Genomic DNA, 15,568 nt, shown 5'->3' with positions numbered 1-15,568 from the left:
GTTAACAGGAAGTGACGTCACGTGTCTTCTTCCTGAGTTATTTGGGCTTATTTTGTATTCCACGCTACACAAACCCACAAAGAAGAGACTAGACTGCAGAAACGGTGGCGAATCACTTTAGAAACAATAAATATTGGGGTAAAGTTGCGGGAAAGTTGCAGTGTTTTGGGCAAAGTTGCAAACAAAAGCGGTTTCGTGGGGTTTGCTTGATTTTCGCAAAATCCTGGAGGGTCTGTCATATATGCTAATATGATAATAATGTCTTTATTATCAATTTACTGAAAGTTTGTAGCCTGAATAAATAAATGTTAACCCTTCTTGCCACAGTAATCTTCAGAGCCGCTAAAGTGTAGCATGCTTTCACACAAGACCAGCTTACTGTGGATATTGTTGTTTAATTAGTGAACAAGCCTGAAGGTTTTAACACCAAGCGTCTTTCCAAGCTGGTAAACCATCACATAGCAGAGCTGTCAGGCTCAGATCTTAGGCTGATTTATGCAGCAGATGCGCAAGCGGACGAACACGAATGCATTACGATCATGGAGGTTCCCTTTGTACTCCGCGGCTAATGAGATTAAAAAGCCAGCCCTCTGCAGGCCAACTTGTTGCCTCAACACAATGCAACGTGTTTAAGACGCCTTAAGCGTCATATTATATCTGAACAAATAATCACTTTGTCAGGCTTTTTGTCTCAAGCTTAAAGCTGCATTACTGGATTATCAGCGCCTGCACTGAGCATGATCTAACTGGGAATTAAAAGATGCACAAATGTGAAATAGTATTGTCTGTTGGGTGTATTTAAAGAAATTGTAACACTAATAAATCAGGTTAGGGTGTTGTAAAGTGTGAACGTTTCAGTCTTTGCAGGTTTTAGGTTGAGAAGAGGGCCAATTTTCAGAGTGGAGCCCTGTTTGATTCAGATTCTTCTTCTTGAAACATTAGCTTATATAATTAAATGAAATGGAGTGTGGTGTTTCTTTCTTGGTTCTTGAATTTCTGAAGGAATTAATACTTTTTTTAATAATGCTCTTAATGCACTGCTAGACTTACAAAAACACAAGCAGCTTACCTAATTAAGCTTCTTTAATGTTTCCTGGTTGTTGTTTTTTCAGGGTAACCGAAGGTCCAAAGCTAAAATAAAGTTTGTAAGTTTCATGCACACATGGCTGCAGCTGAGAAACACAGATAATCATTTGGAGCATTAAAATACCTCAATCACAGTTATTTGACATGAATTGAATCTTAACATTATCTTAACAGTTCCTTTGTGAATTATTCAATAATTGTTTTGTTTTTTTAAGATGCTTCAAAGTGTATAATTTCACTTGTTCCAATTTATACAATTTTTTTATTCCAAATAAGTATGTTATGACTTTCTCATATATTAAAAAAAACTTGCATGTTTTTTTTTTGTTTAAAAACTGTAAAATGTTGATTGGTGCTGAAAGCACCAATCAACGTGTGGGAACTCTGTTCCCACACGAGAGCAGATTGTATCTATCTATAGTAATAAATTTAAATTTGTCAGGGATCCTGTACACCAACAGTCCTGATGGTGTTACAGCCTTTGTGCAGACTTGCTGGTTTTCTACAAACAGTGAATTTAAAGCTATCTTTGCTCAGATATGACCACGTCTTCACACATTCACATGTCTACATGTTTCTGATCCACCTCATTTACCAACAAGAAACGTGGATTTAACAAAAAAATAAATAAAAAGTGACTGGACTTTTTTCTGTGTTTATTGAAGCTGTTTCACTCTCATCCTGTGAGCTGATGTCCCCTTTAAAAAGACTTGATGGAATCTGCACTAACAAGATAAAGACTAAATAAAATTATACCCAACTCTAAGTTACAGTGTGTGTGTAGGAGAACAGCCTTTGTAAGTGTAATTATTTTTATAAAACTGTTAGTGTTGCAAAGGACTTCATTTTCTAAATGTTAAACTGTCTTTTAAATTATTTAAATATTTGTCCAATTCATTTAGTTTGAGAAGATTTAGGTCTATTTTGAAAATAAATATTAAACAACACAAACAACTAGAGAAATTAGCATTTTCTACAAAAATTCAGTGTGAATGCTGAGTGACTGCTACAATTACACTAAAGACACTAAAGTACTAAAATGACCAAAACCGTAGCTTAAAGCTGAAATTATTACGACTGTAGTTAAAAGCTAAATGTAGCAAAACAGTTGCTAAAATCAGCAAAAGTAGCAAACAGCTAAAATTGGTCAGGTAGGTAAGGTAAAATGTTAAAACTAGCGAAATCATAGGTAAAAGAATTTTAAAAAATTGAGCCAATATGTCAAAGCAAATTAAAACAAAACTTTGTCATAGCACACTCTTTCTTAAAGACCGAATGTTTTGATGTATGAATGGTAAAATACAAATTATGCTGAAGTAGTTTGAATGTAAAACACTTACAGAAAAAAATATAAAAATGCTAAAATTAAGAACAAAACTACTACTGTACATGGTGTCATGAAAGTGAGATAAATATAAAAGGCTTGTCTGGTCAGTTTTCTGTATATTATCTGAAGTAATCACTAACAGCCTGAATCTTCATCTTTTTTGGTTGTTGTTGTTTTAGCTTTTCTGAGAGCAAAACCTACATCCCGACCATAAGGCTTATCCCTTCCTTATTGAACAGGAAGTCTGATCAATACGGCTGAGTATAGCTTGTGTTTAGGCTAATAAGCGTGTGATCTAAAACGGATTACGCAGTGTGTGTCTCAGTCGCTTACTAATGTCTCAAATTGGCAAGAAGCAAGAATGTTGCATTTATATTCTCCAAACTTTGTGTAAAAAACGCAATGGTTACAGATGTGTTTTCTTACTTATAAACATAGTTTAAGGTGTTGGTGTGTAGTGTGGTTTTAATCTTTAAAATTCCTGTTTAAATGTGTCAAACATATTTCCTTAGTGTTTCAGGAATAAATCTGTGGTTCTTCTGAAGCTCATTTACAGATTTTGTTAAAGTGTTTAGAATAATACAGAAGTTAGAGGGTTAGAAAAATTGTCACTCTTAATCCTTCCTGCTGTTTGAGCCTCCATCAAGTCAGCTTGTTGTTTTTTTGTTTGTTTGTTTGTTTTGTTTTTCGGTCATTTTCCTATCTGTGGAGTAAAAAGTCTGTCAGTCCTCACTGTAGGTGCGGCACACAAAGATCTTAATCTGTGACATTGCCAGTGGAAGTGGCACATCAAGGATTTGCGGAGTGTCAGATTAGAGCCCTGCGTCGTCATAAATCTCTGCTTCCCAACTCGGCCGGGTGGTGGCAGGTGGGGCAGTTTCTAGGTGTAGTCTGTGGGTGTGTGGATTTGCCTGCTCAAAGGTTTGTGCTTCTAGTTGATTTAGCTACGTGAAGTTTTTTCTTTTCTTTACAGAACTAAACGTAATATTTGTGGTACTTGGTAGTCAGGGAAAAGGTGTGTGAGATTTTTGGAGAAAACTTTTTTTTTTTTTTTTCCCTGCTCTTCATGATGAACTTCTGCATGCCAGACATGTATGAGATGCCCCATGCTGGGGTCGGGGGCTTCAGTGTTCAGAGCGGTGGGGAACAATGCATGTACCCAGGCGAGGGGCCCGGGTACGGACACTATGAGCCGCAGCGGTTGCACCACCTGCCCTGCATGGAGCAGGCTTGGCCCCCCAGCCAGCACTACTCGTGCTCATATGCTGCGGGCCCTTCTTCTTTGAAGACGGAGTTCTGTAACATGGAGGTCCCTCTCAGCCATTTCCACCATCAGCCTGAGTATTTCCCTGAGATCAAACCGGACTTTTCCCACCTGCAGTGGATGCAGGGGGTCCACAGGAAAGGTACAGGTCTGAGTTGTGTTTTCTTGGTTTTTATGAGCTGGTTTTGCTTCCTGTTCGGCATGTTCAGGATTTGTTTCCACTTGTATGATTGTATGTGATGTGTTACGATGACTCCTCTGTGTTCACTGAATCCATATCTGGCCTTTTCAAACTAAATCTGGTCAGTGTGTCGCTGAGTCAGACTCCAGTGGCTCTGACCGAGGTGTATTGATTGATGGTGAGGGAACAGAAGGTTGATGGTAAATTAATTTCTTTCTCTTTTTTTTGTAAAAAGATGATCTTGATCAGTTTGTGTACCTCTGATCTTGAAGCCTGTCTGAGTTCGGAGCTCGGAGCTCAGAGCTCTGATCTCGTTAAGGTCAGAGGTCTGAGTCTGAGCACAGACTGAGTGAGGTGTTAGCTGGAGGCAACAACCATTTTTGTGAAGTCACCTTCATTGTACTTGTTTTATTTCTAATATATATACATTTATAAACCGAGAATATTAAAATGAGTATTAGAAATTGACAGAACAATTACTGTATGTCTGTGTTTAATAGTCATTTCTGCTAAGCAAAATAAAAATGTTTACCAAAATTTAAAAAAGATACAAATAAATAATAAAACTCCTAAACATATTTTTTTGTTAGTTTTTTCAGATCAAGTCTGATATATGATCCATGTGTTGCTCTCTGCAGGGTATATACCCAGTTACCTGGACAAGGATGAGCTGTGTGTGGTGTGCGGGGACAAAGCCACAGGTTATCACTATCGCTGTATCACCTGTGAAGGTTGCAAGGTAACGAAACAGCAGCTGGTTGGTAACAGCAGTACTGCCCAGTTACTGTTAATTATTTAAACACTAACCTGTTTCCTCTTCAGGGATTCTTCAGGAGGACAATCCAGAAAAATCTCAACCCAACCTACGCCTGTAAGTATGAGGGGAAATGTGTTATCGACAAAGTGACCAGAAACCAGTGCCAAGAATGTCGCTTCAAGAAGTGCATTGCTGTGGGGATGGCAACAGACTGTGAGTTTACCAAAATGTGTGACTTCACACTTAATATTGTCTGTTTGTTTTCTCACAAGATGTGACCTACAATCTTATTTCCAACTTGAGGGGTTTTTGAAAAATATAAAACTCTGTTTCAAAGTCACATATTTCTAATGATGTGAAACATCTTGTAACAGAAAAGAAGGGCAGAAACGTTTCAAAGGTTAAATCATGTGTTTTGATCACTAATTACTGACTTTTTGTTCATAAATGTAAGAATATTCTTGAAAATGTTGATGGGATGTGTCACACAAGGCTTTAAAAAACTAAATAATCAGAAAAATGTAACATCAGGTCTTGTTTTCATTTTTTTGTTAAATTGAACAAAAAGTAAAACTAAAACACACAATACTGATGCCAAGATAATTAGCAGTTGTTTCAATTTTCACCAGGGTAAAAATATAAACACAAGTAACAAACACACTTTGATCAGCTCGGGGTTGAAGAAATATATAGACAACAGATAAATGTGCTTAGGTTTCAGACAGATTACTTAAAATTAATTTATTCAGTTTATTTTTTATTATTTTGAGAACAGCTTTGAAATCCTTCAAATTGTTTTTAAAACAATTTCAGGAAAATAAATTGTCTAAGTCAAGTAGATGCGTATACCCTGAAAGGAGAGTTAACCCCCTCCTCTAACACTGTCCCCATTTTAGAACAGAATTGACCTTTGTTTGTCCCTCATTGTTGGTATTTATCAAGATAAAATGGTAGAGATTTTAAGGTAAAAGCAAAAATGTAGCAAAGGCTTTTAAAACTAAGTACAAAAAATGTAAAACTCAAAAATGGGGGAAAAAAAACCAAATAACTATATTAGTAAAATCTCCTAAATGTTTCCACTCTGTCAAATGCTCAGACATGCCGAGCATTAAGAGCAGATATATACTGCAGCTGAATGAGGACACACAATGAACTTGAAACAATTGTATATGAAAAAGTACTGAACGACTGTTTATTTAACTACATCTTTATGAATGTGGAGTGTTTTTTTTTATTATTTTATCTGTTTTTCCGTATGCCGACTCTGCTCCAGTGGTGTTAGATGACAGCAAGAGGCTAGCCAAGCGGAAGCTGATCGAGGAGAATCGTGAGCGCCGTCGCCGGGAGGAACTGCAGAAGACAGCGTGGGACCGACTGGAGCCCACCCAGGAGGAGTGGGACCTGATCCGTCTGGTGACCGAGGCCCACATGGCCACCAATGCGCAGGGCAACCACTGGAAGCAGAAGCGAAAATTCCTGGTGAGACACCCTGCCCTCCCCTCTCTCCGTCCTCACCACAGCCTTTATGCATTGATTGACTCTGCCTTGTCCTCACCCCATCCCTCCCTCCTACCAGCCCCCTCCCCTTTCATACCCCCATTTCCTCCACTTCCACCACGACCGTTGTTCCTCTCTTCCCTGTGGTAATATGTCCATGTGTTGTTTTTTTGTATCTCCATATAGAGTGAGGAGAATTAGCTGGATGGGGGAGAAAAGTGTTCCTGAACGCAGCAGCACTAATTTAAAATGGAACCTCTTGTCTTGTTGTGTTTTGCCAGAAAATAACCTTTACCTGCTGCTACTAATACTTTGATTATTTTAATGTGCTGTTTCTTTTCTCTTTCTGTTTATAGCTTTTAATTTCCCACTGCTTTTTTTGTTTTTTAACAAACTTGCTTTCTTTTCTGTTAAGTCTAATTGCTCTATCCAGGTTAAAGTCTGTCTGCTGTGAATTATGTTGTGGCTTTCTATGGTGGGATTTAAACAACATCAGCATATTTATCCTGTGAGGTAAAATAATTAAGGGATTTTTAATTAGCAGAAAATTACATTTAGAGCAAGCAGAATAACAGCTTAGCTCTTTAGATGATGATTCATAATGATTTTTAAAAAAAGTTTGTCATGTTTCTACTGAACATTTGAATCTGTGGCTCTAAATCCCATCATAGGAACCGATTGGAAAATTCTGATTGTTTTTTTCTTTTTTCATATTTTTCTGCTTGTTTTCTGTCTGCACTTTCATCTGTCTTCAGTTTAACTTGTTTTCTTTTTAGTTGACTTGACACGGGTCCTTCATTGAAACTTCACAATTCCTGTTGATTATCCAACAGGTCGAGGAAGCAATGCTTCTTAATGAAATAACTTGTAATTTATTCTATACTTCTGACCAGAGTGCAGCAGGGGTGAAGGATACTAAGGTAAGAAGTAGTAGATAAAACTAACATTTTATTTTTGGCCTTGTGCCTTGTTTCATTGTATAAACATGAGTTTGGGCACCTAAAACAACACCTTTTCTTATGATGGATATTAGAGCAACTCAGAAGAATAAAAATTGAATGGGAAGCTGTTGTTTTTTAGTTTAGAGATTAAAGTTAAAATGACAAGATTAACATGAAAATATTGGAAAAAAAAGTTGCAACATCAAGAAAAATTTGTGCTCCTGAATCCGACTGGATTAGTTTTTTTTTTATCATCCTTATTATTATTGTTAATATTATTATTTGTGCTCATTTACTGGTTTTACTAAAAAATAACATGCAGCATTTTAGTTAATCTAGTTTGAGGCGCAGTTTATTCCTCCCGCTGCAGCAGAACTCACAGAACTTGTTTCAGTCCTTCACAGTAAAAGTTTTAAACACATACATTCAGTTTTGACCATCTAGCTGGTCTAAGCTGCAGTATCTGTTTTACTGATGAACAATAATGTAAGACATTTTTGTATGCTTCAAATGTACACAGAGATTTTGGAGGTTAAGCCTCAGTGTATATATTTTGAGACTCTTATTCTGAAGGAATAAAACCAGTTCTGAGTTCTGCTGCAGGAGGAATAAACTGCACCTTGACAAAAATCCTTTTTTAGCTTTTTCCCTTCTGACTGGCTCTAATGCACTGTCATATTTATTTAACAGACTTTTATGATGACACCTAGTTTAAGACTCTACTTTAAGATTATTTGGCCTTTAAGAACCACTCTGCTCATTTATTCCTTTAATGTGACTATTTATCTTACTTATCGTTCAAGTTCTATACATATTTAGTGCTGTATGATTTATTAAAAACTTTTTTTGTTTGTTTTCAGCCTGAGGATTTTGGTCAAAGCTCCGTGGCGAATCCAGCTGAAGAAAACAAGGTGGATATCGAAGCTTTTAGTCAGTTTACAAAAATTATCACCCCCGCCATAACTCGAGTGGTGGACTTTGCCAAAAAACTGCCTATGTTTTGTGAGGTACGTGTTCGATTTATACTGTTGTTTCAATGAATATGGTACTCTGAATTTATAGCTAAGAAAAGTTTAAAAAAAAGAAAATAAATTAAATTTTCGTTAGTTTGAACAAATATTTTAGGATATTGTGACAAAAAATGCAATGTCTTACTATTTATAACAAAAATGACAGCAGGTTATTATGGTCCCATTAAATAGACACTAAAACAATTGTTTATTGTCTTACAATAGTAGTAAATAAAGTTCAGTGCATGTAAAGGATTACAGAATAAAACTAAAAGAATTTACAGGTTTAAAAGAGTTCAAATTGGATAAAAATTCAAAATAATAAAGTTACTATAGGTATGTAGGGCATTTAACTATATATTATATAGTTATATATTAACTCAAAAAGTCCAGTATTATTGTAAAAGTAAATAAGCATTAAACTCAATAAGTTACGCTAAAATAATCAGTTAAATGTTCACCTTGGCACAAAATAAGCAACTGAAATTTTATCATGAGACTAATTAAACACATTAAATAAAATAACTAAATCTGTCATTTAAAGTTATAATGTTCATTAAAACATTAAATAAACATGTTAAACTAATATAACTAAAATAATGAATCAAATGTTTATTCATGACAATAATAAAAGCATAAAATCTAATTACTCCTTTAAATGATGTTACTGGAGGTATTGGGTGCAGCAGTCTGTCACTAAACACAATCCTCTGCCTTTTTATTTTAAGAAGAAGGTTGAACAGATTGCATAAATTTATAAATAAATAAGAACAAATTAAAAAATGTTAAAGTATTTGTACATAAATTATTGGTTATTGTGTTATTTTAAATAGGTAAACTTAGTTTTAAGAGTTTTACAACATTTTATTTTCCTTTTTTACAAGAAACAAATTACCCTATTGAAAACTGTTTCTTTTACATTTTATTCTGTTAAATACGGAGGTTTGCATCTCTTATGTTTGCTTTTGTGGAGTTTAATGTTTTTGTTTTGGACATGAACCCGAAGGCTGGTAGGGAAGGATCCACACGTTTCCTCTTCGGTTCGAGGAAGTTTTTACTGATACTAAATTGAAAACAAAAACTTTTTTCCTTATCTTTTTAATTTACAAGCAGCTTTTCTCACATCTGGACAATAAATTCAGCATATTTAACATATTTTCTATGTTAAGAGGAGGATGTGTAGCAGCGGTGGTGTTAACTGATCTGTCTGAGCTGCAGCAACTACACCTACAGCTGTTTTGGCAAATAATACAAATATTTAGTAAAACAACACAGTGTCAAATGTAAAACTGACATCCCTAAGTTTAAATAAAAATAAAAGTTAAAAAAAGCTAAATGAATATGTACTATTAATGTTTGTAGATGTTTAAAACTTTACAAGTTTAAAAATGTTTAAAAATTTAAAATGGAAAAAATACATTTAAGAAAGAAATACATAAACACAAACAAATGAATAAATAAATGATTAATTTCATAAATAGAACTAAATCAATAGAGCTTAAAACTATTTTTAAAAAACAATAAATGTGAAAGAAAATGTTTGATAAGTAAATATTAAACAGGAAAATAAATGAATGATAGATTAAGTAAATAGAAATAAAACAATAGAAATAAAAGTAAATAAAAATATAGATTAATAAAAAGTGAACAAATTAATAAGGAGATGAACAGAAAAAAAACATTAAGTAAACGAATAAATATTGATTACTAAATTAGTAATACTGTAAAAATACATGAAGCAATTATTTTATTGATTAATTCAATAATTATATATATTTAAATGCAAAAAATATTTGTCCACTAAAGAAGTACAAATAATGATAAATCAGCATAAAATAATTTTTTAAATGGCCTAATAAAGTTAGTTTTTTTTAAGTTACATCTGTGTAACATAAATGTATTGATCTAAAACATTTGTCTGCTACAGTAAAAATAAAATAAATAAAAATGACCCTGACAACATATCGTTAACTACTGTTCAATGTCTTCTTTCTGAAGAAGACATTGAAGGTTTTTATGATAAAAGCAGCTCATTTGTGCGTCTCTTCTTGCAGCTACCTTGTGAAGACCAGATCATCCTGTTGAAGGGCTGCTGCATGGAGATCATGTCGCTGCGAGCAGCTGTGCGTTACGACCCAGAGAGCGAAACCCTGACACTCAACGGCGAAATGGCTGTCACTCGCGACCAACTTAAAAATGGCGGCCTGGGTGTGGTTTCGGACGCCATCTTTGACCTTGGTGTGTCGTTGGCCTCTTTTAATCTGGATGATTCTGAGGTGGCTCTCCTGCAGGCTGTCATCCTGCTTTCATCCGGTAAGCTCCTGGAGTTCAGACGCTTACAAGAATGGTTCCTATTTTAGTTTAACAAATCTTGGATTTTAACCTAAATACCAGCAGTGTTACACATTTCGACATGAAAACTCTGATTTGTTAGTCTGTAAACCACAGAGGTCCAACTGTCAAGTTCTTTCTGTCGCACTGTTTTGTTTTAGCCTGCACAGATTGTGTGAATACTTAGCTTTGGCACGAAATCCATCCCAAACTGCAGTCAATCAATTAATCACCATAATCAATGTGAGCAGCTTTGTGCAGCTAGCTTGGGTTTGACGTTGTGTGATTCACTGCAACTCATTGAAGATCAATAATGCTCTGCTACTTCCCCTTCTGTTCTGCTCTCTGCTCTCTTCCATTGATCATCAGGGTTAAAATGCTGTTGAAAATTTAGAATAAATGAAAAAAAAATTGTACCACAGTGTTTCACATTTATGTCAGGCAGACCTAGGTAGTTAAACACTTTGCTAAATGTTCAAACAAAAACATGAAGTTACAAAGACCAATAATTACTTGGCATTTTATTTATCAATGGGTTGCATAGTGTTACAGGGTGAAAGTGGAAACAGTATAATGAAAGAAAGACAATCACTAGTTGTTCACTCAGACTGCTGTAATCTGTGTAGATATGGAGTCTTCAAGTATAATTATTTAGCACTGGAGCTAAATAACTGCTGTTCTAGTCAGTTTCTGTCACAATTTCTGTCCATTTTCATGCTCCTCAGCTTTTAAAAATGCATGCAACTTATACCCCAAAACATGCAGCTCAATCAGGAATAGTTTGCTATGACTTTTGGTGGCAGTTGTTTGCACGATATAGACAAAAGTTGCAAAATGATTTCCCATAGACAACTATGGGAATTTCCGTGAAGCAGATGGTAAAACCCAGCACTCTTTGGAGCTCTACAGCTCCAGACAGATTTCACAATAGAAATGTCATTTAAAGGTTAAATAAGTCACAGAAAGTGGGACTTTAGGTTTTTGTTTTAACTGAATGCTCAATTGGCAGTTATTGATGTCACACATTTGACGTGGCTAAAATTTTCAGAAAAAATTCAAACTCTTCTTACTGCTGCAACGTTTTTTGCAACATATACAAATTATTCATCTATACGTTGGTATTTGAGTCTTTTTTCACCCAGTGTGTCTCATTTCTAAAGAACTTACAGATTTCATAGCCCAGTTTCCACAGATTCATTTTAGTTAAAAATTTTCTCCTAAAAAGTGAAAGGTCTTTTTAATATGTCATATCTTGTACATAAAACACTGCAAAAACATAAAAATTCACATGATATCATCTGTCTTCTGCTGCTCACGGTTTAAGAATTTTTAAGATCTGACATAAGTTTCACACAGCAACTGTTTGAGGTTTACTTTCATTTGAATTTTTGTCTTCAATGTTAAGTTGGAGTTTTGGACAGAAATGGCGGGATCTTGAGTCATATGCCTGTGCCTTGCCTTCGATTCTCCTACTTTAAACTGTTGCAATCATTGTACTTATTCAGGGGGAGCCAACATGATATGAAAATTCCCCACTCTTATGGTCATAAGAAAAAAACCAAGAACCTCATTACAAGTGACTGGGCTGAGCTTCTTCTGTAGGGGGGTCAGCTTCAGCCTTAGAGGCAAGGTGAGAAGCTCTCTGATGGATGGATGGAGCTCAAAGCTCTAACAGAAAAACAGAAGTTATCAAACAATATAGGATTATTATACAATATACCTTTTATGAAGAAGTCATCAAATGAAATGCAAACATTGTTTTTAACCCAGAGGCTAACTTTAAATGCTTCTCTCTGTGTAACATTTACTGAACTAAGAGTCCTGAACATTCCTGCACGTGGTTCTACAAAGTGTGATGGTACCATACGGATGTTTTCTCTGTTCAGATCGTCCTGGACTGACCAGCGTAGAGCGAATCGAACGCTGTCAAGAGGAGTTCCTGTTGGCCTTTGAACATTACATTAACTACCGCAAGCACAAAGTGTCCCACTTCTGGCCCAAGCTGCTGATGAAGGTGACGGACCTGCGGATGATCGGAGCCTGCCATGCCAGCAGATTCCTCCACATGAAAGTGGAGTGTCCCACCGAGCTGTTCCCTCCCCTCTTCCTGGAGGTCTTTGAGGACTGACCAATGAGTTTCAGTGTGTGTGTGTGTGTGTGTGTGTGTGTGTGTGTGTACCTGGGCACCCTGGTGGTCTCAGGGGTGGAACCAGCAGAAGGCCTGTCTCACTGAACTCTTTAATAGCACTACTGAGTGTCACTTCATTCCATAGTTTAGGAGTACCTCCCTGGTCTGGTCTAGTTTTGGGTGGAACCCTTCCTCTCATTGCGGGTACATGTGAATAGCCTCTTTTTGTGTTTGTTTGTTTTTGTTTGTTGTTATTTTCGTGCATATAACCTTTCACCTCAGATTTTACAATAATTATTTCTCCTTTTTTGGTGATTGTACAGAAACTATGATTTTTTTCTTTTTGTTAAAAACAAAAACAAACTCAGTGTCTGCTCACCTGATGCTTAGAATAAGACATGTCAGCAAACCCTTTCACCATTTGTTTGACTTATTGAACCCATATTCACCATCACACTGTGACCTGACTTACTCCTCACTCACAAGACGTCTCTGGGAAGCCACAACATAGTGCTGTGTTCATAAGCTCTGGGAAAAATCTAATTTTTTCAGCAGCACACCTGACTTCTAAGCAAAAAACAAATAATTGTTTATAACAAAATGACTCAGCTTTGATGAAACATTTTAATTATGTGGGATTAACACAGGACAAACAGACATGATTGCTAAATATTGTACATAATATCTCATCTCACCAAGGTTAGAGCAAATATATGTATATATTGAGATATTGCTCAGGACCACTTCAAAAGAAAGTCTTGTTCCTTGGAATCAAAAGACAACGCCATTTCTGAAAACGTTGGGACGTTGTGAGAAATGTAAATAAAAACAGAATGCAATGATGCAAATCTCATAAACCCATGTTTTATTTACAATGGAACATACTTAACATATCAAATGTTTAAACTAAAAATATGTAGCATTTTTAGGAAAAAAAGAAGGTAATTTTGAGTTCAACGGTAGAAACATGTTTCCCACTCTAAAGCATCCTCTCTTCTTCAACAGTATGTCAACGACTAGGAACTGAGGAGAGCAGCTGCTGGAGTTTTTGGAGAAGAATGTTTTCTCATTTCTGTCCACGATTCTAGCTGTTCAACAGTCCTGGCTCTTCTTTGCTGGTTGTTTTGTTTCATGTTGCTCCAAATGTTTCAGTTGGGGAGAGGTCTGGACTGAAGGCAGATCAGTTCAGCACCTGGACTCTTCTACTACGAAGCCATGCTGTTGTAATGAGGTTTAACATTGTCTTGCTGAAATACAATCCCAATTCCAATGAAGTTGGAAGTAAAACATAAATAAAAACCAAACACAATGATTTGCAAATCTTTTTCAACCTATATTCAATTGAATACACCACAAAGACAAGATATTTAAAGTTCAAACAAATAAACTTTATTGTTTTTTGCAAATATTCACTCATTTTGAATTTGATGCTTGCAACACATGTCTACCACTGTTCCATCACCTTTCTTTTAACAACACTCAATAAGCGTTTAGGATCTGAGGACACCAATTGTTGAAGCTTTGGCAGTGGAATTCTTTCCCATTCTTGCTTGATGTACAACTTCAGTTGCTCAACAGTCCGAGGTCTTTGTTGTCGTGTTTTGCTCTTCATAATGCTTCACATATTTTCAATGGGAGACGGGTCTGGACTGCAGGCAGGCCAGTCTAGTATCCACACTCTTTTACTACAAACCTACAAATTCAAAATGAGTGATTATTTGTAATAAATCAATAAAGTTTATCTGTTTGAACACTAAATATCTTGTCTTTGTAGTGTATTCTGCTGATGTTAGGATATTCAAAGTATTTTAAAATTTCTGCTGAAGAACATTTTTCAGAAATCGCTCCACTTTTTTAAGACACAGGTTTTCACAGACTGGTCAACTTCTGCCCATCAGTCAGGATCTTGTTTCTGAGGTTAAGCGTTTAACACCATTGTCCCAAACTTTCCAGCTTAGCGTGTCCCCTGCCATATATCAGTAGATTTCCAGTTTCTTAAGAAACAGGAGACAGCAGGTAAAGGGAAAGGTCACTTCAGACACATAGACATCAGCACCAGTGGCCACATGGTTGTATCTTTTCTCTAGTGCTCTTCTCCCTGTACACTAATGACTGCACCTCCTCACTCCCAGCTGTTAAACTCCTGAAGTCTGCAGATGACACCATGCTCATCGGTCTTATTCAAGATGATAATGAGTCTGCATACCAGAGGGAAGTTGAGCAGCTGGTATTTTAGTGCAGCCACATCAACCTGGAGCTGAACACACTCAGGATTGTGGAGACATCAGCAGATCTCAGAAGACACCCCCATCACTCCTCCCCCTCACTATATGCAGCTGCCCTCTGTCACCCGTGGACTCTAAGTTTCTGGGAATCACTATCTCCCAAGACTTTAAGTGGGAGACCAACATTTCCTCCATCCTCAAGAAGGCCCTGCAGAGGATGTACTTCCTGTGTCACCCAAGGAAGTTTGGACTGCCAGAGGAACTGCTGATCCAGTTTTACATCAGTCATTGAATCAGTCAAGTGCCCCTCCATCACAGTGAGGTTGGGAGCAGCCACCAAGCAGGACAGGAACAGACTGCGACGAACTGTGAGGACAGCAAAAACAATCATTGGTGGTTCTCTGCCATCCATCCAGAACTTGTACGTCTCAAGAACCATTAAACAGGCAGAAACATCGCCTATGACCCCAAACACCCTGGATACTGTCTTTTTAATCTCCTTCCATATGGCAGAAGATAGAGAAGTCTGTAAACCAGAACTAGCCACCATAAGAACAGTTTGTTTGTTTTTATCTCTACAAGCCATCACCCTTTTAAGCAACTAACTAGTCTCTGGTTTAACATCAGACTATCTAAATGATTCATATTGCATATTATCTGCACTTTATAGCCTCAACCTAAGCACTGAGAGATTCAGCCTCTTTAAAATATTTTTAAACCCAGTCTTCTTACAAACTTGCTAATTGACATAACTGGTTGCAAAATGTTGCTCCAGCTGTTTTTTATTCATACAACTTACTTTTACAGATTTTTGTTGCATC

At 36.4% G+C, this 15,568-nt stretch overlaps 1 protein-coding gene across 5 annotated transcripts in view; it reads left to right on the top strand.

Moving 5' to 3' along the window:
* The window catches only part of thrb (thyroid hormone receptor beta), a 104,089-nt gene extending 90,725 nt beyond the window's left edge, over positions 1-13,364 (top strand). For 2 of the 5 annotated variants that reach the window (XM_017439139.3, XM_017439141.3), the window contains 7 exons: positions 4,497-4,597; positions 4,681-4,828; positions 5,889-6,094; positions 6,946-7,032; positions 7,914-8,060; positions 10,118-10,376; positions 12,281-13,364. In XM_017439139.3, the coding sequence (XP_017294628.1) occupies positions 4,497-4,597; positions 4,681-4,828; positions 5,889-6,094; positions 6,946-7,032; positions 7,914-8,060; positions 10,118-10,376; positions 12,281-12,522 (1,190 nt within the window). In that variant the 3' untranslated portion in view covers positions 12,523-13,364. Of the gene's footprint in view, positions 1-3,464; positions 3,820-4,496; positions 4,598-4,680; positions 4,829-5,888; positions 6,095-6,945; positions 7,033-7,913; positions 8,061-10,117; positions 10,377-12,280 lie in introns of those variants that run through there. The other 3 variants (XM_017439137.3, XM_017439138.3, XM_017439142.3) reach the window with 3 other exon arrangements.
* Positions 13,365-15,568: the final 2,204 nt, after the last annotated feature.

Source organism: Kryptolebias marmoratus, linkage group LG5 (assembly GCF_001649575.2).
Source record: "Kryptolebias marmoratus isolate JLee-2015 linkage group LG5, ASM164957v2, whole genome shotgun sequence".
Taxonomy (NCBI): Eukaryota; Metazoa; Chordata; class Actinopteri; order Cyprinodontiformes; family Rivulidae; genus Kryptolebias; species Kryptolebias marmoratus.
This window is presented reverse-complemented; position numbering and strand designations above follow the sequence as displayed.